The sequence below is a fragment of the Uloborus diversus genome, chromosome 1 (assembly GCF_026930045.1).
Source record: "Uloborus diversus isolate 005 chromosome 1, Udiv.v.3.1, whole genome shotgun sequence".
Lineage (NCBI taxonomy): Eukaryota > Metazoa > Arthropoda > Arachnida > Araneae > Uloboridae > Uloborus > Uloborus diversus.
The window spans coordinates 7,710,521-7,738,053 of NC_072731.1; the positions used below are offsets into that span (position 1 = coordinate 7,710,521).

At 34.2% G+C, this 27,533-nt stretch overlaps 1 protein-coding gene across 2 annotated transcripts in view; it reads left to right on the forward strand.

Annotated features, from left to right (window-relative positions):
* The window catches only part of LOC129227885 (FK506-binding protein 5-like), a 108,259-nt gene that overhangs the window by 47,936 nt on the left and 32,790 nt on the right, over positions 1-27,533 (forward strand). For both annotated transcript variants that reach the window (XM_054862507.1, XM_054862514.1), the window contains exon 2: positions 27,065-27,131. In XM_054862507.1, coding sequence (XP_054718482.1) covers positions 27,092-27,131 — 40 coding nt within the window. In that variant the 5' untranslated portion in view covers positions 27,065-27,091. The remainder of the gene's footprint in view (positions 1-27,064; positions 27,132-27,533) is intronic.

Here is a 27,533-nt window from a genome sequence, read left to right on the forward strand (position 1 = left end):
AGTTTTACTGTGACAAGCTAAAATTCTTTTAGCAATTAATTGGTTTAGTGTTCGGTATGGAATCTAAAATGAGTGACGCATAAAAAAACGAGTTTATGTGTGCCTCACATGACTTCCTTTTACCCCAATTTAATGTCATTTTCCCATTATTAGTAATTTTAATGTGATTCAATAGTTTACTCTCTAAATATCACCAACAATGGCCAAATTAAAACCAAATTTAAAAAAAAATCGCCAAATTTGTCGCCAAGTTGGCGACCAAAAGACTGGCGATATATCGCGAAGTGTCCATCAAATTGTAACACCACTTGAGTTTACATCGAAATTAACAATGCTTTCTCCCCAGAAAGGGGCAAAAGACCCCCTTAGAAACACCCGAATGCAACCAAAAGTGGAGGTGCACAACTAGACCCCACTAGGAGTCTACGTACCAAATTTCAACTTTCTTGGACATACCGTTCTTAAGTTATGCGACATACATACGCACATACGTACATACAGACGTCACGAGAAAAACTCGGGAATCGTCAAAATGGGTATTTCGCGTTTCTATACGTTATAAAGACGACTCGCACTTATCCACGTGTGGTCGAGTCGAAAAAAAAAACTCAACATTCGTTCGGGGGTGAGCAGAATGGAAATTAAGGTCGATATTTGAGGGAAAACTTTTTTGCGAATACAATACTTCCTTTTTTGTAAAAGGAAGTAAAAAAGTCTCTTCAAGCTGTACTTTTTTTGCCAGTCAAAACATCAACATTAGGTCGCTGTCGCTTGGATTTCCAAGAATGTTTCTCAATGTCTAAAAAAAGACTGGGAACCCTTGACCTTTCGTTTCAAAAATTATACGTTACACACAGCGTACGCGATAAGAAGTATGATTGACCCTTCACCAATTCCAACCACGGCGCGAAGGAAATGTGTCGTATAGGAGCATCATTAAACCACGGGATGAGGGAAATGCGGAGTAGGAGCATCATCCTGCGCACCACAGCCGGCTGTCAATCAAAGATGCTCTTCCCGATTTCGCTGCTCCCTCCCATTTCTGCCCGCCGAGATGTCATTTATTTTTAAACTTCGCCTGCTCTTCAGCAGAGCGACTCTCTCCACAAGGGCACGTTGCCCCGCGGTGAATCAGCGCGTGCGTCCTGTCTGCCGAGCAGGGTTGCCGGAAATTCGACGTGGCGCTCTTTCTTGGCATGTAAACTGTTGATGGAGTTGCGCTTATTCCAAAGCTATATGTTTTCTTTTACCTCATGCGGCCAGAAAAGAGAAATGGGGTAGTTTCCGAAATTTTAAAAGTATTTTTTTTTTCCTGAAAGAACATGCTTAAAAACATAAAAAGAAATTCGCAACTCCAATAAACTATAGGGGGCACTGCAGCCACTGTCTAATGGCGGATGAAAAAGGTAAAACTAACGCATGCCGTAACTTATGAATTTCTTTGACGCTTAATGAATGACAGTAGTTTTTCATCGTGTTTGTGGGAAGCTTTCTTTTCTACTCTTCTGAAATTACATTACATCACAAACTGTCTGAAGCCTGTAATTTACCACAAAGAAAACACGTGGAATGGAATGTTTTACCTTTTTCTTTAGTATTGTTAATCACCACAAGGTAGCGTATTCGAGAGTTGGAGTTGCGAATTTGTTCGTTGTATACTGTTTCATTTTATGTTGCTCGAATAGGTAAATGAAGTTGCTTTAATTTTTTTTTCCTACATAAATTAGAACACAATTTTCTAGAATGAGATAAATACTTTTCTAAATTAGAAAATTAGAAGTACCGAAAAATAGAACTGAACGAGAAAATTGCTATTATTTTGTTGTTTTAGATTTTTAGCATAGCAATAGATTTTTTTTTTTTTTTTTTTTTTGAAAAACGCTTATTCGGAGTGTTAATTCAGAATGAATTTTTGAAAAGAATCTATATAAAAGGACTGGGACTCGAAGAGATGTTCGCTATATGGGAGTGTCCGTTAAGGGAGGTTTTACATAGATTTCATTTTATCAGACAGTTAACATACTTTTTGATTTAGGTTAGTTATTTATTTATTAGGGTCAGGTTGGTGAGATGAGTATGTGGGGTGGAATGGGTAGTTTATTACTCTTTTGAGTTACAGAAAAAAAAAATTAATTTGAATTTTGACATCTTGAATTCAAATTATGTTTTTCGCAATCACGAGTGTGTGTATGTAGGCGTGTGTGTTTATGTGTGGGGGTATGTGTGTTTGTGTGTAGGGGACATGTGTATGTGTGTGTAGGCATGTGTGTTTGTGCCTGTGTGCTGGCATAAGTGTGGGGGTAGTTGTGTATATGAATGTGTGTGTGGGGGGGAGGGTATGTGTATGTGTGTGTAGGCATATGTGTTTGTGTCTGTGTGCAGGCATGAATGCGTGGGTAGTTGTGTGTATGTGTTTGTGTGTGTGTTTGTGTATGTGTGTGCGTGTGTAGTTGTGTATGTATGCGCGTGTGTGTAGGACATGGATGCAACCTGGAGACGGCTTTCGCTATAGGAGCAGCATCGAGGACCCGGTCGACGGTGATGCTGCAGAGGGAGGCGGGGGGGGGGGAATAAAATCAAAGGACATCAAAACAGTCAAATGAGAACAATAAGCAATCGTGATTGCTCAAAATAATAATAATAATAATAATAAAAATACTAATGATATTTACAATAGTTTCACTTTATTTTGGTTCAAGAAAAAAACTGAAAGGAAACAGTCAGTTTAGTGGCAGCCTTCTTGAAAGTTATATTGTTCAAATCAAAACTAACTAATATCATTGAAACTTTGTTTTCAGGATTTTATTTAAATTTAGATAGCATTATATTGCTGTTATCTTCATTAAAGGAAATCTCCTTTGTCAACTGAAAAATTCAGAAAAGAAAAATTCCATACATTTTAAGAAATATGTTAAATTTTTTTAAAGTGGGGTGGAATGGGTATAATATTAGGTTTAATGACATATGCAGTGGGATTAACATTTTTTCCCATTGAAAGTTTTTCTCTGAAGTAAGTTGTTCAGTTTATCGAAAGTTTTATACTCTAAAATCCTTATGCTATGGAGTTGCTTATGGTTGCACTAAATCTGGTTGGATGGAAGACACAATCTTTGAAGAATGGTTCATACTTTTTGTAAGGAATCTGAAAACACATGCAAGCCATCTGACATATGATACTGTAAAGCATGCTATCGATAGTGAAATTATCATTTGCCTACCACCTTAGACGAATCATACCTCGCAACTCCTAGGCAAAGTCAGAGCTGACTATATAAATTGAAACCAGTCTGATCAAACTTCCATTCTACTAAGCTTATGTACAAAGCTATATACTAAGCTTATGTACAATATCTACAGGAGATTGGTGCTAGTTGAATACATTGCCGAGAAATTTATAAAGTATTTTATCACTAAGTTCTAGAATCTTTAGATAGTTGTGCTTATGTTGTAAAAATTCTTAAGAAGTCTTTGATGCAGGGGTAGAAGTAGTCCCATATACCCTATATTTCCTATATTTAAAAAAAAGCATCAAAAGTGTTCTATATTTCCTATATTTTTGAAATTGTCCTATATTTCCCATATTCTTATAGTTTGTTATAAAAAATTGTAGAAAATTGCCATTGAAAAGCCGTTTTGTCACTTGATTCGCACTTTCTTTTACAACTTGACAATTCAAGACTGCTTTAAAACAAGAAGCTTGTTTGTAAAAATATATATATATATATATATATTTTTTTTTTTTTTTGAATCTCTGCCAGCACCTGTCTCTTTAAATTTTGTAGAGTATTTTTGACAAAATTTTCAATTTGTTTTAAGAGAAAGCTTCAATGATCTATATTTTATGACAAGTTCTCCAAACTATTGATGAAGCACTTTGCCAATGAATTTTCACTTACAACAAAATGTGGGAAGATTCAGCCGCTATTAATGTTAAAAAAGGTCTATTTGAAATATTTAAATGTAGGTAATTATACAAAAAAAAAAGATAAATTAACCCTGCCTGGATTCAAAATTCGAACTTCTCACTAAAATCAGAGTTTTACATTATTTGAACACTATATTTTTAGCAGAATTGGTTATTAAAAAAAAGGCTTTTCAGAAAATTAAAAAAAGAAATAAAATTTTTGCAGGATCCTTCCATTGATACGTCACCATCTTGGTAAAAATTTTGAGGAATGGGGATTGGATGTTACTTGGATGTAAATTAATTCATTTTAAAAAAATACTTCGTAATGATAAAAATTGATCAGCTTTCTAGATGCAAATACTTAGGTTTTTTAGTAGTGAAAGTCTTAAGCACCTTTCATAAGATGTAGCATCAGTTGAAAGAGGTTTTTCTCGCAAACAACAAGATATTGACATAAGAAAGTTCATCTTAAAGCATTGACTCTATAATAAGAGTTTTAAGGTTAATTAAGGTACTGCAATTGGAAGACCAATAAATTATGCATGCATTGCCAAGGAAAAAGTTCCGTTTTATCATGATTTATCATAGTACTAAATACAAAATTCATAAAGAAATGGGAAATTCTTGTAGAGATGCATAACAATCAGATTTATTTTCTGAAGCTATTCATTCAAGAACTGCAGACTCATTCCAAGTAAAAGTTATAACTTTTATTTGGGTTTTTTGACTCTATGCAGTATGATTAATTTAAATCATTGATAATAATTTATGCAAAAATATCTAGATTATATATACTATGTATTGTTTATTTTTTCATATCAGTATTATTCATCATAAAAAGGTGTCCCATATTTGTCCTATATTTTTCGTGGAAAATGTCCTATGTATTAAAAGTTGACCACTTCTACCTATGCTTTGATGGGAAAATTTTTCACCTTCCCCAATAAAGTGAAAATGGACATTGAAGAAGAACAGATCATCAAAAAACTAAGTCAGCCAATCCTCAATAATTATGGACATTATACCTTTAATTGCAGTGAAATTACAGACTTTATTGTTCAATATATTTTTACCTTTATATTAATATATTTTTGTGAAAAAATAATAAATAAATTCATGTTTTCACTCTGAAATTTAATTTGAAATAATACTACTCATTTCACTCCACCCCATGGGGTGGAAAGGGTGTAAAAACAGACTTTAAAATAATAGCTTTTTCACCAAACAATAAAATTATTTCAGTAATAATAACTATGGATATGTGAAGTGTATTGTAAAAAAGTAAAAACTCAGTTATGGTTTTTAATTGTTGGATATCAGATTTGAATAGTTTTATAACCATTTCAAAAATACCTGTTTTTATATTCATTCCACTCCACCTGACCCTAGTGTAATTAATTTTTTGATAACCTTTGATGAAACTTACTGCTTGTCACTCTCCTGATGTGTGAAAATTTGACCCCCTCCCCCAGTTTTGAGGGGTGTAGCCGTTAATTCTTTAGTACTAATTTAAATATTTTATAACCTTAAATGAAACTGATTTTGTCACTCTTCTGGTGCGTGAAAATTTGACCCGATCTTTTGAGAGGTGTAGCATAGTTAAAGTGAGTTCCCTCTAATTTTCTCTTAATAAGTTCCTAACAAAGAGTAAGTATCATTTCTTTTCAGATTTTTTTAAGAATTTTTAGTTAAAAAAAATTGTGATTGAAAAATGTCAGGTTTTTGGAGAATCACCCATTAGTTTTAACGCAGTACCGCGAGCTTAGAAAGTTTTTTTTTTTTTCAATTCAAATTGTAAATGACCGGTAATGCTGCATAAAAAACTCAAGAAAACCTCATCATTTTCATTCCCCAAATTTTCATTTGCGCAACTTACGACTCTTTTCCTTCAGTAGCAGGGGCGTAGCTAAGGGGGGGGTTTTGGGGACAACTCCGCCCCCCCCCCGAAAAGTTAGTCTCAAAAAAAAGAGAAAAAGAAGAGAGAAGAGAAAGAAAAAAAAAGAAGGAAAAGGAAAAAATTCCAAGCGATTTTATATATATATATATATATATATATATATAAAAGAAGTACCCCCCCCCCCCCCGAAAGTCGGGTCTAACTACGCCACTGTTCAGTAGTAACCGAAATTACTGTACTGTAAGAAAATCAAGACTGATGTCAACCAGACAATAAAAATAGCTTCTTAAAAAAATATGAATTCAAGAAAAGAACATCAATTTAAAATATTTTCGGAAAAAATATAAAAATAGTTTACCTCCTTGCATGGGTTCATGTGTTTGTTCCTGAGAATTGAAGCACAGAATACAATATCTTCGAAGAAAAGGATTCACAAATCAACAAACTTTAGAACATTTATTTTACATTTTATCAGCTTATTATCAACTCCAATAAACTATAGGGGGCGCTGTAGCCATTGTCCAATGGCGGATGAAAAAGGTAAAACAAACAAATACCGTAACTTATAACTTGCTTTGACGCTTAGTAAATGATAGATATTTTTCATCGTGTTGGTGGGAAGCTTTCCTTTCCATTCTTCTGAAATTACATTACACCACAAACTGTCCGACGCCTGTAATTTACCCCAAAAAAGCACGTGGAATGGAATGCTTTACCTTTTTCTTTAGCATTGTTAATCACCACAAAGTAGCGTATTCGAGTTCTGGAGTTGCGAATTTTTGGACTTAAATTTTTAGTTCAGCTGCAAATGATCGTTCTAAAATTATTTTTAATTTTATTAAGCCATCGTCTGCTTTAAAAACTAAGTAGGAAGCTGAATTGGATTAAAATATAACTGTAATTTTGACTTCTCTTGACAACTACTAAAAAGGACAAGTTCGGAATCCCGGGTACAAAGTTTTTATATGATATTACTTACTCTTTTCAAAATAATATCACACGTTTTGCTCCTTTATTGAATCATAGTACAGTAAAACCTGTAAAGTTGACCACCTTTGTAAGTTGACCACCTGTCTATGTTGACCGCTTTTGTCAGGAACGGAATTAGTCCTATCTTGCATAATGAAGGAAAACCTTTGTAACTTGACCACCTTTCTATCTTGACCACTAATGTACCCCAAATTTGGTTTAGGGTATTGTAAAAAACCTTTTGTAAGTTGACCACTTGGTTTATTTTTTAAAACTTAATTTAGCAAATTATTTTATTTTATTATTATTTTTTTTATAGCTTTCCAAGAATATTTTTGATGCCACTTATATTCTCCAAACTTGTTTTTCTTTTGTTGTTCTATTTGAGATAACCTTTTGTACTCTCTGTTCAATGAAAACATGTGTCAGTTGAAAAGTACAAAGTATTTTTTTCCAGTTGCAATATTTTGTGGTAGCACTGGAATTGTGCTAGAGTAAAAGTTACTTGCGTTGCAAGTATTTCTGGTGCACGGGATTAAGAAATAGGACATTTTCATATTCAACCACCTTTTAGAACAATGAGAGTCCAGCTTGTTACTCTTTGTGTTATAGTTTTACATAAAATGGCTTCAAAAAGAAAGTTAGTTGAACTTGAGATTGATAAAAAGTATGAAATATTAAAATTAATTGAAAAGGGAGAAATCCAGAGAAAATTAGCTGACACATATGGAATTTCCAAAACTAGTGTTTAATAAGTGCACCAAACTTCAATAAGGAGCTATTTTGTTGAAAAGTAGATCATCATGGTTATAAATTTATTAAATGTGTATGAGAAAAAAAAAGTGAAAAATTTGTTATTTTTGATTAGCTATGAATTTTTAGGAACTATTAATATAAAATAACTTTTTATAAACGCTCACATTTCTTTGGATAAATTTGCTGAAATTTTAAATTTATATGGACACATTATACGTCATTCTGAAAAAATAACCTCTAAAAATATTTGAATAACATTTTAAATTATTGTTTCAAAATAATGTTAAACATTGAAAGTGAGTTGAACGGAAAGGTAAGTGTCAATTAGTCAAAAAATGAATACATAGTGCAAGAAATGATTAAAAAAAAAAAAAAATCATTACCCCCTTTATAAGTTGACCACCTGTCTAAGTTGACCACCGAAGTACTGCACCGCAAGTGGTCAACTTACACAGGTTTCACTGTACTGTAATGGTTCGGTTTTATCTTTACTTTTTGTCGTTTCTACAGCTGTTATTATGTTTCATCTTACATTTTATATTTTGTTTATAATGAAATTTGGAATTGTTTTTATTTTTATACTTGATGCATTTTTAGTAAAAAATTTTAACATAGGTCAGCAAAATGAGTATGTTTTGGACCCATTTTCGAAAAAAGTTCTGATAGCGGTGTTCTTGTTATGAAGTTAAAAAAGGAAAAATAATGAACTCCGGACATGAACTTTTTTGCTCCAGCATTGCAATCACCTTCTGTGTGGTTCTTTCACTTTAATTAATTAAACCAAATTATTAATCAATTTAATCAATTATACCTAATAACAATGAGAAATGCCACAAATCGCGGTTTATGAAAATTAATAAGTTCAAATATTATTACGAGATTAAATATACCTTCTTCTTATTAATATCGAAACTTTAATAATTCTCGATTTTAACTTTAAATAATTGTCAGCTCTAAATATATTAACACTAGAAAGTCGCCCGTCAAGTTATGACGGGTGAAAATTGCTTCTCTTTTTCTAAATTTTAACGAAGCAATTGCCAGTTTGGTGATATTTTGATTGTTGAAATTCTAACCCTAACTCCAGTGGATAGCGTTCATTGTTGACAATTTTTTCGTTTACTGCATTCCCCTGAAATGACAGTCTTTCCAGTAAAACAGTTAAGTCACCGGATCGAGTTCAGCCTTATCCCAATAAAGCCTTACCCTGCTTGTTAAAAATTACCAAAACATATTCGCAAATCCAATAAACTATAAGGGGCGCTGCAGCCACTGGCTAATGGCGGATGAAAAAGGTAAAACAAACGCACGCCGTTACTTATAACTTGCTTTGACGCTTAGTGAATGACAGTAATTTTTCATCGTGTTTGTGGGAAGCTTTCTTTTCTATTCTTCTGAAATTACATAACACCGCAAAATGTCTAAAGCCTGTAATTTATCCCAAGAAAACACGTGGAATGAAATGTTTTACCTTTTTCTTCAGTGTTATTAATCACCGCAAGGTAGCGTATTCGAGCTCTGGAGTTGCGAGTTATCAAATTATCATGCCGTGGCGCGAGTTTCATTGCTGAAACACACGCGTTACGCGATCATTGGCTACTATTTATATGAGGATTACATCTTCATACAACGAAATCTCGTATGTCTACGCAATTTTATCTTATAAACACCTCGTAGAACTGGTGTTGGGCGATTACATTGCTTACTATTTGCAAATAAATACAGTGTGGTCAGGGCCGTATGCAAGGAACGGATTTTTAGGGTTTAAACCCCCTCCGAAATTTTTAAAAAGCATCCCAAAAAGTGCTTTTTATCACTTTTTTTGCTGCAAAAATTATTATTACTGTTTTATTTATTTATTTTTTTTTTAATTTCATTTGAAAAAAGGAATTTTTATTACTGAAAAATTGTACAAACTGTATCTTCTGCTGATTAACTGTATCTGTTGTATCTGCAGCATTTATTTATGCATTTATTTAATTTTTTTTTTGTTTTTTTTTGTACTTATTGCGAACATCATTTCTTACAAAACAATACTGCATTTTACCGCATATTTAAAAGAATCACAATTCTTTAAGTTTGAAAAAGCTAAATTCTATATTTAACATATGTTTATTACTGTCAAAAATATAAATTTGCGAAGTATAACTGCGAATGCGCGCATATGAGTACACGCATTCATTCTTTTGAGTTTTCAAAAAGTCATCGAATAGTAGTAGAAGTACAAGGTAATGTGTGTGTACTCATTATTTATTTATAAATTTATTTATATCTTATATACGTCAATTATATACGTCAATTTTTATATTTTCTTAAATTGTAACAGAAATTACAGAATATATAAATAAAATTTAACTGGTAGAGTATAGATTTTGCTCAAAAAGTGTTTGGTAAAACCCTCTTTGAAACGAGAGTCTGGTTACGAACCCGAGCGTGATATAGCGTCACCTCAAAGCAACAGTAAGGCATAATCTAATCCAAGAGGAATAACAGTAACATATCCGACTGTTGCTTTGAGGCGACGATATAATGTCAATATTCTGCTACAAAAATTACTTGAAAGTGGTGGGAAATTTAAGAATGAGCTGAAAAACACGTGGAAAAATTTATTCAAACCAAAATATTACTATTCATCTTTACTAATAATAAAGCTCAAAGTCTCTCTGTCAGGATGTTTGGATGTCTGGATGTCTGGATCTCTGTGACGCGCATAGCGCCTAAACCGTTTGGCCGATTTCCATGAAATTTGGTACAAAGCTAGTTTGTAGCATGGGGGTGTGCATCTCAAAGCGATTTTTCGAAAATACGATTTTGTTCTTTTTATATTCTAATTTTAAGAACATTTTAGCGAGCAAATTATCACAACATGAAAAAGTAAATTACGAAATTATCATAACGTGGAACCGTAAAATGTGCGAGCAAATGAACATAGCCAATTGGTGAGAAATTCATCATCCATTATTTGTAAATATACAGGCGAACCAAATGACCTTTTAATTTTCTACTACGGGCGAAGTCGTGCGGGTACCGCGCGCTAGTTATTAATATAATAAGAATGGCAATATTCTTTTACTCAATGCTCCGAGATTTAAAAGGGATTCTTCAACACAAGACCGAAATTTGGGTATTATTGCTTGAAAAATTCCTTTCGACATCCTGAGTGAATGCAGGGCCCAGCAGCTGTCACTGCCGCCATTGGCCTGTTGACAGTTGCTTTCCCCTTTCATCTTGAGTTTCTCTGAAATCCTGCAAACTTCTTACTTGGAAGAAGAAAGAAAACTTTAGTGGGAAAACATGTTCGACACGGAAAACTTTTCTACACTTGCAAAAGAAAGTTCAAAAGTATATGGAACAGTGTAAAAGCCCCTGGAATAAGGGGCTTCTAAATAAACATACTACACTTGATTTTTACTTGCACTTTAATGTGCAACATTTGGAAAGGAATTACTGTTTTCAAGATATTCTCTATGAAAAAAAAAGTTGGATACATTTTTTTTGTTGTGTGAGAGGGAGACCTCCCGCACATTAGTTCTTTAATTACCTTTTTATCATCAATTTTACCTTTTATTGTCATCAATATTCATCTTTTTACTTGCACCTTAATGTGCAAAATTTGGAAAGGATAAGTTTTCAAAATATTCTCTATCAAAAAAAAAAGTTGGATAACTTTTTTTTTTTTTGGTGTGTGAGGGTGGTGTCTCTAATTACCCTTTTTGTCATCAATTCTATCGAAAAACATTAACAAGAATATTTAGACTTTTTTTTTAATACCGCCCTTTTCTTTCAAAAGGTAAAAGGAGGGAGGGGGAACGTGAAAAAATCCTCAGGTGTCATACGTATAAATAAACTGAATAATAAGACCTCATTTGTTGCTTTGCAATAGTAGCAGAGTAGAGAAAAACGAATTGAATACCGTTTTATACTGGACAGGAGTCAATTAGACAATGAGCCACGCTGGTGTGAATATTAAATAATGTTTCGCGAGCATTCCCTTAATAACCTATCATAACCATCACTGTCAATGGATTTTATAAGAAAAAAGGGCGTCTCCGTTCCAAATCCCGCAGGCCAGCAGATCATGTTCTCGTAATACACCCGTTCTCGTTTTCCCTTTCACGCTTTACTATACAAGGAATTGCGCAGATAAGGAAAGAGAAAACATTAAATTGGTTCCTCGCTCTGGGATGCATCCGAGGAAATGGCGACAGAAATAACAAAGAAAGGGGCTCGACTGTTTTATTATGCTCTCCGCTTAATGGACTTTCTCCGGAAATTTGAATTATGCATTGTGATTTCATCATAATGGGGGAGTTATTTTCGGAGCATGCAGGGACGTTTTATGCTTTACGTGCCGAGGCGAGCTTTCTGACAAGTGTAACATTTATTTTTTTTACACAGTTCCTCTCTCTCTTATTTGAACTTTTTCATAGTTGCAAACAGGCTCCTCATTTGGGTGATAAGGGGGGGGGGGGGGGGGGGGGGGAGGGGAGGCTGGATTTTAGAAATTTCATGAAATTTGGCATTTTTGTACGTGTTTCATTGTTTTCCCCCCCTATAAATTGTCGTAAACACAAGCCTTCGCCCCCCCCCCCTCCCCTGGAAAATTTTGAAATGACGTGCCTGGCTGCAAACCTTGTAAGATGAATATTAGGAATACAATACAACCTCGCTTATCCGGACTAACTGGGACCAAAGGCGATCCGGATAAACGAAAATCCGGTTACTAATATGGGTACTAAATAAAACGCATTCGCAAATAAGCAGATTTATTTTTTATTACAGCAAAAACGATGCACTGTCACAAAATTACATAGGATTGTTACTCGCAAATACTTTAGCATTTATAGTTCAGTTGCAGTGGTGTCGGACTGACACTCAAAATACGCCATGTTGTTTATTTGATCAACTATAATTTATTGCACTACCTATGCAGGAGTTATATATTTAATCAAAACAAAAAGATAGAATATTTGACGCATTTTTAGTTCCGTTCATGCTGTCGTAATTTAGAATTATTAATTGAATGAATATGATTTTTTTAACTCTACAATCCGGATAAACGGGGACCGGATAAACGAAGTTATTTTATTAATAATTTAATTAGTTTATATACTTCAATAATTCAGATTTGATAAGCAATCTGTCATTCAGCTTCATTTCCAGAACCCCCCCCCCCCCCCCCCCCAAAAAAAAAAAAAAACAAACTTAGTTTTATCAAGCAAATACACTTGCGAAAATTAACTATTGTTGGTGAAACTACACCTCGAAAATTACATTTGAGATCTGAGCCATATTCAGAATAACGTTTATGGAAAATTTTTTGGAAAAAAAAATAGTTGCAAGAATTGCAGCATTTTTCCCCGTTATCACTACAGAACAAAGCTATAAATGAGAGAAATAAGAATCAAGTTTTATTTATTTGAATAAAATAAGTAAACATTGAATTAAAATGTATTAAGGAACACAACTGTAATATGAAATTACTAATTAGACAACTAATGAAGGAGAAAAGTTAACAGATGTAGATAACTCACATTTACGCGGTTTGGAACTAAATTCCATGCGGAAAGAGAGGTGCCCATCCCCCTAAGAACAAGGGCGCATCCCCTACATATCTCAAAGACCCCGCCCCCCTAAATAAGCAAGAGCCCCCTCCAAAAAAAAGCGAAAAATACCCTTCAAAACAATTTTTTTAAAAATTTCAATCGCGCAGTCTGCGCTATGACCCTCCCCCCCAGGTGGCCATCCCCTGTGGAATTGGAGTTCACTGAACTTAAATTTTTTGGAGGGGAATTCTCTAGTTGCCGAATGAAGTAAAATACGAGAATATACACATACCAAGGTCTAATCAGGCGGGACTTTCGACATCCAAAAAGCCATTCTAATTGCATTACTGTCCCCTATATTGTCGAAAATGGATAAAAGTTTCGAGCGGTCACAGTGACCTTCCTTCGGGGCACCCCTGTTGCGGAAAATTTGTTTAAAACTGTCTCCGAAAAACAAAATGTGTACCGACGGCCTTACTCCAAATAAAATCTATCGATATTGATGTTTTTTGGGATGTTACGAAAAAGAAAAGGTCAAGGGCGCCCATATGCAAAATTGCAAGGGGGGGGATCAGATATTTTCTTCATGGTTTAACTGGGGGTTTTCCACATAGGAACCGATTTCAGTACAGATTAGAGTTATTAAAATTTGACAATTTTTATAACTTATTCATAAATGGCTGGAGAAGAAATGTTTTTTCGTTTTTGCAAAGTAAAAAGTGCTAAAAGCAAAGAAATTCTAATTTCTAACGGGAAGGGAGGTTGCTTGAGCCCCCACTTCAACCTCCCCCCTCCATAATGGGCGCGAAACCGAAACTAAAATTTGTGAAATTCATATTTTAATGCAAAGCAGATAACAGCCACTTCGGCCAAGGTCGCCTAAAGAGAGGAAAAACAACTAAAAGGAATGACTCACCCTTAACATTACGTCATTTTTCACCTTCTTGTATGACTTCATCCGTGGATGAAAACGGGAAGTAGATTGACTATTTCTTGGCCTGAATTTTAATTCGAGTCACTTGAAATGGAGAGGCACTCCCTTCGCCATTTTAGGCCACCTTCATTTTACATGTGCGTTTATGAAGATGATGGAACGAAATCGTGTAGGCAGGGGCGCCCCGATGGAAGGTCACGGGAGGTCACTCTGACCAGTGGAAAAAATCCCTCTTCAGCACATTTTGTCTGACGATTCGGCGAATTGGAAGATTCTCATTCGAAATTGCGTTTCTTTCTTTTTTTTTTCTCTTTTTTTATACCTGTAATCTATATTCTCATTCAATGTAAGTATGTGTGCATGATTGTATTTTATCATTCGGCAAAATTTGAGGTTTCATACGACAAATTGAGAATTTTCTCCCTCACAAAAATGTAATTTCGCGGCGCCTCTACATATAGGCAGTGGCGCTAAAAACTTCATTTTTTTTTCTGTCTTTTTTTTTTTTAATTAAAGAGAATTTTTACCGACTTGGTTCGCACCAAAAAGTATGAATCGAAATATGTGTATAATTTCTTGATTACAACTATCAAAAGTTGAAGTTGATCTTAATATCCTTTTATTTAGGCTTATTCTAAAGCAGCCAATAAAATTTAATTTAAAAAATGAGAGAGGAAGAAATACAGGTATAAAAGAAATAGTGAAATTTGTAATTTACATTTTATTGGTTGCTTTAGATTTAACCTAAGTATGGAAACATGAAGATCAGCTTGACTTTTTGAGTATCGTAATCAAAAAATCGCATATTCCTTTTGATTTTTTTTTTAAATTTTATTTCATCCTTTTTGGTGCAAAGAATTAAAAAAAAAAAAATAAAAATAAAGATTTTTTTTCATGATTGTTTTCAGCGGTAACCAAATAAGCAAGCTTGTAAAGTAAAGCTAAAGTACAATAGATGACAAAAATGCAAAAAAAAAAAAAAAAAGATAAATTTGAATAATGGCATTTTGAATTCAAATTATGTTTTTCGCAATCACAAGTGTGTGTGTATGTAGGCGTGTGCATTTGTGTCGAGGCATGATTGTGTGGGTATGTGTGTGTGTGTGTATAGGTATGTATGCGTGTGTGTTTGCGTCTGTATGCAGGCATGAGTGTGTGTGTGTGTGTATGTATGCATGGGTGTTTGTGTCTGTGTGCAGGCATGAGTGTTTGTGTGTGGGGGAAATGTGTACGTGTGTGTAGGCATATGTGTTTGTGTCTGTGTGCAGGCATAAGTGTGTGGGTAGTGGTGTGTGTGTATGTGTAATGTGTTTGTGTATGTGTGTAAGTTAATGTATGTGTGTGTGTATGTGTATATGTGTTTGTATGTGCGTGTATGTATGCGTGTAAGTGTAGGATATTGACGCAAGCTGGAGATGGCTTTCGCTAGAGGAGCAGCATCGTGAGGAGCCGGTCGACGGTGATGCTGCAGAGGGTGCTGGCGGGAAAATAAAATGATAGCACATCAAAACAGTCAAATGAAAGCAATAAGCAATCGTGATTGCTCAAAAAAAAAAAAAAAGTACGAAAAATTTGCTGATACTTTCCCTCGACAGAATAGTTAAAAATGCTAAAGGGTGCTTGTTGGAATATTGCTGTTCTTGATAAACCGAGCCTGAGGAGCAGAAAAGTGCAGTTTTCGCTTACTAGGGTGGAAATCTGACTTTAATAAAAACATCAATTTTCATCTATCGACGTACTCAATATTTTTGATCTTCACTAGGAACCGAACAACCTTAACCCCATTTCTGTACCTCAAAAGGCATTGATTTGTAATGCTAACTTAGAGTACTTTATGACCACGACAGGTATGACCTGCGTCAGTTACCATTAGCATATCTGCTTCCTTTGTTGGAGGGTCTTTGACCGACCGATATTGATGACGATACCAGGCTTAGAGCAGGAATCAGTAAATGGAGGGAGCAAGTACAATCAATGGCTTAGCAAAAGCTGAGGCAAAGACTCTAAGTCACATGACTCAACAACGACGAATGATTGACACGTTTTGCGTGAAACTAGCGAAAGGAACCTGATTTCTTCCAATGCTTTGCTTTAAAGTCTATCACGCGACTTGGGTACTTTGCTTCACGAATGAAAGTCTTCACTTCCTCCATTTTTCTCTTCTCAATGCTACCAGGTCGTCGAAAACTAGGGGCCCAGTCTTTGAAGCTTGGCATAGCAGCAGTGTACGTTTTTTAATTTTATGAAGGGGAGGGGGCTCGGCGACATAACTGACACGGAGTTCACCTTGGCCCTCGGCGATGCTGCGCGTTCCTTTCGACCCTGAGTGCCTAAACGATCAAGTGAATTGGAACAATAATATTATAACTCCATTCGTTGATGCTTGCTGTGTTTTGTATGATGTGATAATAACATTTAATATTAGAATCCGTTATTTATAACGAGAAATTCCGTAGTTCTCCGCCGATGCAAGCCAAAACTCCACCGTCTTTATTCCCTCTTAGTTCTTCACTTAAATTTTCCAAAGAAACAGTGTGTCCTAAAATGTCGGAAACCGAAGAGTATTTCGCCATCCGATACCATTATAACTGACGCTTCTGGCAGTTAAAATTCCTTTCAATCGGTCAGTGTTTGTTTTTTCTTCCAGTCGCTGCCCACGTACTTTTAAGGCTTTCGGTTCATGTGACGTAAGCACGAGAACTTCGGTTTCGAGCAAAATTAATTAACCTTTTTTTTTCTTTCTACGAGACAGATTCCGTTGCTTATTACATGCACTTAAGTTTCCTATGTCCACATTGAACATTCATATCCTTACCTGATTTCTAAGCAGAATGTGCGTATCGTACTTTTATAATTAACAAACATTGTGCATTGATAATTCAATTGATCGGTATGTCTCTTTATATTTTCATGATCTCTAGTTTATACAGTGACCTCCGTCTATTTGAATAACTGATGATTCGATCAAAGGCTCTTTTGGATTAAAACTCCTGGAGCGGGACGAATCGAATTTTTGTTTGGAACTTTAGATGGAGTAAACGGAACAAACTGCCGGATTAACGGATTATATTGTAAATTTAATTTAAAAAGTAATTTAGTCCGCAAGTTTATGCACTTTATAAAAACCTTAATGCTTTCTAGATAGCTTTTATGAACTCAATAAGTCATACGAATCTATTTCACATAAGGAAGTTAACCGCACAGACTACCCTCAAGGGAGCAATCAAGACATTTAAAGTATTTCAAAATTATCAAAACAAAAGTTATTTCCGGAGCTGCGGATGATTTTCCTGTTGGCGAAGAAATAGCACAAATAACCAATCTGTTTAATGCTGTGGAATTATACAATGTTTAAACTAGAGACGAACCGAGTACTCGGTAACTATTCGGTACTCGGCCAATTTGCCGAGTACTCGCTACCCGGCCAAATTTTGATCAGATACTCGGCCAATACCGAGTAGTTGCAAAAAATTGAATATTGTTCAAGACAGATATTACAATTAATAATAAACGCAGGTATATAATGTACTGCAATCAATAACATTTCAAATTTACAAGCCAAGGTTAAATTTTAAGAATAATGAAGTTTATATTGCTTCAATGGAATAAATCTTTATTTTAATGTCCCTAAAGTTAATAAAATTTATTTATAAAAAAAAGGGCAAAAAAGGTAAGTATAAAAAATATGGAATTTTTATATCATTAAATGGATTTTTGCTACGAAAAAAAATTATTTATAAGGAATATAAAAATACCTTTGCTTGAAAAATAAAAGCAAACAAAACAACGTTATAAGCACAAATGTATAGGAACACTGCAGACACGTGTTTTGGGGTTACAATTAACGCCTTTTTCAATGCATTAAATTTTAGTTCATGATTTAAAGACATCCGACAAAAGTCGGATTTATTTGTTGAATGTCTTTTACATTCATTAGCTCCCATTTTATGCCTTGAAAAAGACGTTCCTTGTAACGCAGAAGTACGTGTCTGCAGTGTTCCTGTATTTGCTTTTAAAAATTATTTTTGTTTAGCGGACTAGAACTATGATAGATTGGTATAATTTGTTTTACTTTCAACTTGATTAATGATACCTTTTATTTATTTGTTTATTTTTAATTTTAAAAATAACTTTTTTCGAAAATTTTTGACACAAACAAAATCTTTTAAATAATGCATAATTAAATTTCAGCTGGATTTTGTTTTAAAAATTATTATATGGACATGAAGGTCTATATTACTATTCCAATAAGTTCAAAATGTACTACGTATGTGTCGGTGGTTCTTCTTAAAACATAATTGGTACTCGGTAACTTACTATTCGGTAACTCGGTACTCGGCCGAGTAGTGAAAGGCCGAGTACTCGGTACTCGGCTACTCGGTACATCTCTAGTTTAAACGTTTCTTTACTCCACAAATTTAAAAAAAAGTATTATCATCGCTTGTTCTTAGGATTTATGATGCATCACTAACTTTAGTTGACTTTGGAATGTTAAAGACAATTTTCCAAAAAAGGATAAGCTGAGCTGGAAGTCAATGGAAATTTCACAAATCACAAAAATATTGCTTGCTGTGAGCGAGGTTTGCTCGTAAAAAGCGAGTTATGCTCCCATAGACTTAATATTGTACCAACCAAGTATTTCTGATTTTCTCGCTAAATCCGGGTTCTCGTTCAATCAAAGCTCGTTATAAACTAGTTTGTCTGTACTGCCATTTAAAACCTTTCCTCTCTCTCTATCTCTCAACTACTCTGAATTTCTTGGATATCTTTTCTGTTCAAGAAATGATAATTTGCAAGCTAACTTGTTGATTGAGCACTTTTGACTGCAGGAAATTTGTGCTAGAAAATAATATTCAGTCTTAGCGACAGTTCCAGTTCCAATAGATGCATTATAATTCTTTCATTTTAAAAATATGAAGTTAATTTTTTTTTTCGTGTTTACGTTATAAATAATACAACAAAATGTTAAATACTATTTACTCATTGCTCGACTACATAATACAGTCGAGTCCGCTTAATTATCAACAGTTTGGTACATTGAAAATGTACGGGATGTTCTTTTAACCGATATTCAAATAAGCGAGCTTGACTGTATTCATCTTTTTAGTTCTATTGTTCATTTTTAACCGACTTCAAAATGGAATCGGTTATCAGTTCATATCGTATATGTTTTTTTGTTTTTTTTTTGTTTATCCACTCACAGCGTCTCATCTAGTGAACCGATTTTTATGATTCTTTTTTTGATGGATAGTTAATTTTCGTTTGTTTTGAATGTCATCTTATCTAATATAATTAAAAATTGAGCGTATGTATCTATGTATGTCCAATTTACTTCTCCCGAACGCCAGCAAACTGACCATCGAACCAGGTATCGATGGATTCGTAATTTTCCCGTCTTTACATCTGGCTATTTAACATAATCCTCCAATAATAATTAGCAGAGATATAAATTAAAAACTTTTAATTATGATACTTAGATTTCAGCATAAAATTCCTATTATTCGAAGGCTTTCCTCCATTCAAATTATTATTCAGTGCTTCATCTCAACTTTCCGTAACAATGCTTTTATTGAAATTTGTAGAGTAAAGAAAATCATTGAGAAGAAAAATCTGTTGCCTTTTTTTTCTCGAATATGAACAAATAAAATTCTGGGTTTTGTTTTGAGTCTTTTCTTGTAATCAGGAGATTCAAATTGTTTCCTTTTTGATTATTTTTCCGGAATCTGCCGCATTTTTTTTTTTTTTTTTTGTTCAAGCGAGGTTGTTGAGCACGCGTCACTTGACACAACTTTTATTTTCGAGGTGGACCGTGCAAAGCCGGGCGACCAGGGCCGATCCTAGCAGGTGTGCAGAGTGTGCACCGCACAAGGGCGGCCAATGCGAGGGGCGGCCGCAGGCCGCATCATATAGTTCTTTTAATCATGCAAAATTCCTCAAGAATTTCTCAAAAGATAACTTATAATAAGTCAAATAAATGTGCTGAATTTTAAATGTTCAATTATCAAAGTAAGTGCCGATTTACCGACAACATAGCACAGTTTAAAAAAATAGATTGTTAGAAAACATTGTGTTGGTTCATTGTCCATTAATATCTACTCTTTAAACACATGCTTCATTTGGTAGCAAAACTTAATGACAGAACCGGTAATCAGGCATGGATACAGGGGAGAGGAGATGAGGGAAATGGGCACCTCCAGAAGCATGAAAGGGTGCCTTCTAAAAGAAGCACTCAGGGCCCAGGGCGGCCACTAATGCTTACCCCCCAAGCTTTTATAGACCTAAACAATGAAGACGTATTTTATATAAAAATTTTATAAAAAGCTATACTGATTAGATACTCTCGCAAGCATTTCAAACAACAAATTCTGTTTTCAACAATCGCGGCTGCGTGGAGAGACAGTGGAAAATTGCGACACCCCTGAGAGACAAACGTATATGAATGAACTAAAATTTTGTAAATTTCCCCCTTTACAGCATTTTTTTCGAGTTAAAATCACGGATGAACTACCCGGTTTCAGATCAGAGCTCTTGCCCCGGGTAGTAAATTTAAACGTAACTCCAAGACGAAAATCCAAAAGGATGCCATGACCTCCTTGACGAGACTAAAGAAGGCTTAAAATGGCGTTTTTAGGACTTTAATTTCGGAAAATTTTGCTGTTTGAACCACCGATCTTAAGGACCCAATTAAATATTTGATTCACCCCTTCCAACTTAACTTAATCAAACATAGCCTGAAAATGTTGGCTTTAAAATCCAAAATGTGTTTTCAGAGGACAGCCCTTCTTAATGTCATCAAAAATTGCTTAATGACAATCTTCGTATTTCTTTTTCGAAATTTATGCGATGGAAGGCCACAAATTCCATTCCCAAACATTACTACCAAAGATAGTCTCAATTAGCGTCTTTAGAGAGGCCCCTAATCCCACCCCCTCAGTTTGAAATTGACTTTAATTAAAAAAAAACAGTTCGTGACGGCACACTGAACCCCGCCCGCTCTTTGTCCCATCGTTATCAAACAATGCCTAAAATACGATTTTGGGACTTCAATTTCTAAAAAACTCTAGAGGAGCCTTGCTTATATAACTTCTCACGGCGCTAGGGCATATATCCATCAATCGTCGAAGTGAGGTGGACAAAAGTATTATTTGAAAAATATTTGAAGAATATTTATATGGACGTCAAAGATTAATCAAAATATGCAAATTACTCTTGAGGGGCGGCACATTAGCACTTTGCACACGGGCGACCGACACCCTAGGATCGGCCCTGCGGGCGACGCAGCTAGTAAATTGTTATTTATTCCTCTTATTAATAAATATTTTATTGTAACATTCGCTCCTTCATTTTTGAAAAATATATTTTAATATTTCTATGGTTTATGAATTTTTTGTGCAAAATAATGGAATATGGCAGTTATGTTTAATGTTTCGTTTTTGGAAAATTCCAAATACCGGTTTCGGATATCACATTTAAAAAAATATTGAATACCGAAATGGGGTTGTTTCCTTTAGTCAAAAGTGCTACTTTTAGTCACTGAAATAGATAGAATTTAAAAAAAAAAAAAACATGGAGCGAGAAAAAAACTTTTATTTTCCTAACAGTTATTTTTTACTTAATTTTTGTTTACGAATTTTAGAAATAAGGCGTGTTTTTTATGGCGTCACAAGTCATGTACTTAGGCGCGCTAAATGTTAACGCTTTGCTGTCAACCGCGTTGCCAGGTTATGGTTGCGTTCGAGGAACCTTACCGGTCGACCGGTAAGTAACCAGTTACTAACCGCGGCGTTCTATGATCAACCGGTTACCGCAGCGGTTACCATTCTAAGCAGTTGATTGGTTGATTGGAGCACGTGATCATTAGGTGTCACGTGATTAACTAACCGGTCGCTCTCGGTCGTGCTCGTCGAATGCACTCTATGATAATTTGCGCTGTGCGCTAATGTCATCAGTGAATGACATTTCATCACGTGTGATGTAATGTGCAAAATCGTAAAAAATGAACTTCAATCTGCGCACCGATTAAAATAATTGATGAAAAATATTAAACTTTGTTAAATTATTTGAAAAAGGGTTAAATGCTATGTTTTTAAGCATGCTCTTTCATACTTTTAGAATTTCGGAAACAACCCCATTGTATGTTTAGTCCGGTATTGCAATCACTACTGACGTCGTCAATTAATAATATAATTACTTCCTGGAGAGACCACGGTTTACATTAGGGTGCTCCTTATGTAAGGGTTAAAAATTTTTTGTAAATTTTCTATGGAGCTCCCCGTGGTTTTCACCTGGCCTATAAAAAAGCATTACTGTATTTTTTAAAAAGATTTTAAGACATATTTTAAGGGTCGCCGCTACAGCTGGAAGGTTTTGAATTTCTGGGAAAAATGAGAACTTATCTAACTTCAGTTAAAATTCTATCTTTTATGAATTTCATACAATTTAAAATTAATTGAATCTACGAAGAAAGAAAACAAATTAAATGAACAGAATTCTTTTACCCCCTCCCCTTAAAATTATTATTTTTTAATGAAATCAGGGGTCTGTCCAGGATTTTTCAGAGTCCTATTTTTGTGAATTAAAAAAAAATATTGTGAAAAATGAAATCTTTCTGCGAAATTTCAAAATATAAACCAAAAGTTATCTATCGATATAGATTAGATTTCTGATTCGCGTACTCATTTATTAAAAAATGAGTCCATGAAATGTTCGATCTGGTCAATCAAGATTTTGTAAAGGGTTCTTTTGGTTAATCAGAATTTTGTGAAGGGTCCTTTTTAACTAATTATAATTTTGTGAAGGGTCCTTAAAAGGACCTACATTTCCTCTGGCCAGACCCTTGGAAATATATGAACCGTCATGTGTGGGACTAAATGATCGTTTTCCGCGAAATGGCCCAATATGTTTTATTTTTTCAGCGGTTTAAATTATTATTTCTCAATAAATGAGATATGTTTCCTTTACAGTGGAAATTCAACTTTCAAAACCTATAATTTGTTTCGTCATTGCTAGATTAATAGGTCAAAAATAATTACTAATGCATATAACCATAGACTAATAATAAGACTCTTATTATTAGTCTATGCAAAAAACAAATTACAAGAGGTTGACTTTGGATGGGGCATCCAAATGCTTGTGATGCACGCAAATAAATTGAGGTTTAAGTTTCAAGATTATTCAATAAAAATAATTGTGTCAAGAGTTTCTTTGTATCAAATGAAAAGATGAAAAACTGTGCTTACTCCTATTTAATTAAAATATCAAAATCCATTGCAAAATAGGGAAATTATAGAGTAATTGTCCCTCACGTAACGGTAGAATGGCCCTATTAATTGTACCTAATTTAAAATATTCATAAATTTCTGTTTTTATCATACGAGTCGATTTTTCAACGAATTTTATTGAAAAATGATATGATTGAAAAATCTATACTGTTGTCCATTTTAATTTTTTTGATAAATCACGTTTTTCAATTCGAGATGCTTAAAATGCTTAATTACTTAATTTATTTACTTCAGAAGAAAGCAAGTGCGTGAAATTTAAAACTCCCGTCAGATACAGAAAACGCCAAACAAGCGATAAATAATTCAATCCGGCAACTGCAATGACGTATCTTGTCATCGTGGATACTACTATGACGTCACTGTAGGGATTCCACTGCGGTGAAAGGTGAAAGCGTAGTTGTGTTTAGTTAACGTACTGAAGATGAATTAGTTATTCCTGCTCCCCGTGTGTGACAGTTAATTGAGTAATCGCTGTTTATTCCAGTTTAATGATGTCATTATTCAGAAATGAAGTAATTTTATCGTGATCAAGAAGTTGGAATAGTATGCGGTATTTTTACAATGGCTATCCGTTTTCCTTCTCGGCTGTATGATCAGTAAAATACAATATGATGTGTGAAACTTGTGAACATTGTGTGGACAGTAAGTTCTTTCCTATTTATTTATTGGTGTAGAATTGACAATATTTCACCAGTTTTGTTTCCCGAAGCATTGACTATTTTTCGGTAAAAGTAACCTAACGTAATCAATTTCATTGCGAAGCATCTTTCCAGATTTAAGTATAATACAAAGCTTTTTTTTGTAAAAATAAAATTGTCATTAGTGATCAGCTATCTTTCTGTCGTTGCACTTACGTTGCTTAAACAATATGTATACTTCTGACAAACATATTTTAAATTAATGTGTATTTCCTTCTTACAAAAAGTTTTACTGGATAATATTTTCTATTTATTTTATTCGAAGTTCAATGCTACATTATTGATTTGCTGCAAAGTAGGATGTTTCTAGCACTTTATAATGAAAGTTAACTGAAATGCTAAAAACTATTGAACAATGATTTGCATTTTCATAACTATTCTCATGATTGGAACTTAACTAGAAAAAAGTATGACATTGTATGAAGATTTGAAAGCTTAAGTGGCCATTCCTTAGTTATGCAAGGGTCCCGAGGGATAGGGGGTTTGGAAAAATCTACATTTCCTTACTTTGGGAGGGGGGGGGGGGTCAAACTTACTCGAACATAATATTTTCAAAGTGTCAAGTGATTTGGCAATCATATATTTCATTTGAGTCTGGGAGTTGAAAAACCCATTAGGATTTGTTTTACAAATAATAAATAGTGTAACACGTAATAAAAAGAATCGCACTATGTATTGCATGTTTTATTTTTAATTAGTAGGATTGCATTTTTTAGGAAGAAAATGTCGGAAAAACATTCAGTCTAGATTCAAACTTTTTAGTAAATATTTCTTTGCATTAAAGATTTACTTCAATAATAGTAGATTTAATAACTATTCCAGTGATGTAAGATTCGTTATTTTATTATTTTGAAAAACGAAATGAAATCTTGAGTAAGAATAGGGGGGAGGAGTTTGAAAAATCTCACCTACCCTTACATGGGGGGGGGGGGGGGGAGGATCAAAAATTGCCACAATCATCCTTATGTTTTTAATGAATGGCCCCTAATGCTTTTATAAATAGTATTATTATTTCAAAAATATGAACAGCTCTCCTTTATTGAAAGCATTGGTGTGTGCAGAGTTTTATAGGAATGGGGGTACCACCTGTACGGGGAGTTTCAGATTACGCAAAATGAACCTAAAAACTTAATAAGTTCTCCAGTTTTGTAATACATTAATTTCTATGAGTTAGTGGGGTACCATGGTATCCCTGTGCACAGTCCAATGATTAAAGGTTTATAGAATACTAGCTGCGTGCCCGGCGTTGCACGGGCTACCTAAAAAATGTAAGAGCAGTCCAGTTGATGCTTTTGTAGTACACTGACACTAGTTTCTAACGCGTTAAGGAATAAATAAATGCGCGTAAAGCAAGGTTTGCAAAACACCAGTAAAACATATTTTTGCCAAAACACCTCATCAACGTTAATAATCGTTATCAATGATACAAGTTATGAGTACATTTTCAGTCAGCACAAAAGGGGAAAATATATGCATTATCAACTATAATCTTTACTCACGTTAAACTGAATTACATCTGATAGACTATATCGGAAATATTTATGCACAATAACAATCCGCTTTTTACATAAAATAGTCTACTACCCGGCGTTGCCCGGGTGTTTATTAATGCAACATACCACTCAGATAAATATTTGGATGGATTCTATCCACATGGTCGTACAAGAATTACGTTTCTTTTCAATGATTTTCTTCACGCTGTAAATTTTAATAAAAGCGTTCATCCGGAAAGTTGAGTTGAAGCACTGAATAATAATTTGAATGGAGGAAAGCCTTCGAAAAATATGGATTTTATTTTGAAATCTAAGAGTCATAATTAATAATTTTTAATTGATATCTCCGCTAATTATTATCGGAGGATTATGTTAAATAGCCAAACATGAAGACGGGAAGATGACGAATCCATCGATACCTGGTTCGATGGTCAGTTCACTGTCGTTCGGGAGAAGAAGCTTGGACATAGATAGATAGATACTCAGATTTTATATGTATAAGAGCTGCGTCGCCCCGCTTTGCACGGTCCACCTCGAAAATAAAAGTTATGTCAAGTGACGCGAGTTCAACACTCAGGCTTGAACCAAAAAAAAAAGTCAGTGAATTTTTGCGGCAGATTGCGGAAAAAAACCCAAAAAGTAAACATTTCAAATCCCCTGATTACAGGAAAAGCCTCAAAACAAAAACAAGAATTTTACTTGTTCATATTCGAGGAAAAAAATGGCAACAGATCTTTCAAATCTCAATGATTTTCTTCACGCTATAAATTTTAATAAAAGCGTTCATCCGGAAAGTTGAGTTGAAGCACTGAATAATAATTTGAATGGAGGAAAGCCTTCGAAAAATATGGATTTTATTTTGAAATCTAAGAGTCATAATTAATAATTTTTAATTGATATCTCCGCTAATTATTATCGGAGGATTATGTTAAATAGCCAAACATGAAGACGGGAAGATGACGAATCCATCGATACCTGGTTCGATGGTCAGTTCACTGTCGTTCGGGAGAAGAAGCTTGGACATAGATAGATAGATAGATAGATACTCAGATTTTATATGTATAAGATCATCTTGAATGCTGTATTTGTTTCTGTGTTATACATGTCAAATGAACCTGTGTAAATCTACTCACTATGCAATGAAAATTGATCATTGTAGTAAATGACCTTTCAAAAAATAAATATAGGGTAATTAAAATAAAAAATAATTAATAAATATACAAGGGTGAAATTAAAATCATGGGATCAAGATGAAACCTGAGCTTTTTAAATGTCATGTTTTATATTAAGGAGTCTCTTTATCTTACTGCATCAATTTGAATAAGTTTTTAAAACTGAAATTAGGATTTGAGTGAAATTTATTGTAAGTTTCAAAGTACTTAATAATAATGCATCATTAGAATGAGAAGCATTTAAATATGTAAAAACAATGAAGTAATTTCTCACACTTGAGAAATTGAAGCTAATATCAACTATTGCTTTTCATTGCTGCCATTATACCCTACTATGTTGTTTTTAGTGTATGCTTTTGTGAAATTGTAGTCTTCTTTGTCGTTACTTAGACATATCTTTTTTCTTTCTAGGCGGAATAATTTTATATCCCAAGTATCATGTCAAGATCTTCATATGGTGGTAGAGCTCAACCTAAAGGTGCATATTAATTTTTAATTAATGGGACTTTCAAGATTTATTTGAAAAGAATTATTCTCAATCATGTTGCATGCTGTTATTTAAAAGTTAATGTAATGAATATTGTTTCATGGTGGTTAGCAGTCCATGGGACTTCATGTACCAGTAGGTGCCAACAAGGGAAGGGGCAGGGACCCAGACTAGGGCATTATAATTTTTAGGTAGGAGGGGGATTAGGTGATCTTATTATATTTTTCTTGAGGGTCTTGTTCTTACAGGATTTCTGTCTACCATTGGGGCAGGGGAATGAGCCATTGTTCTTGGGAGTGGTGGGCACATGTAGCTAAATAGTCTCTTGGAGTGACACTGGAATGGTAGATGAAGTTAAAAAGCAGCAGGGCCTGAATTATAAATTTTGGGACA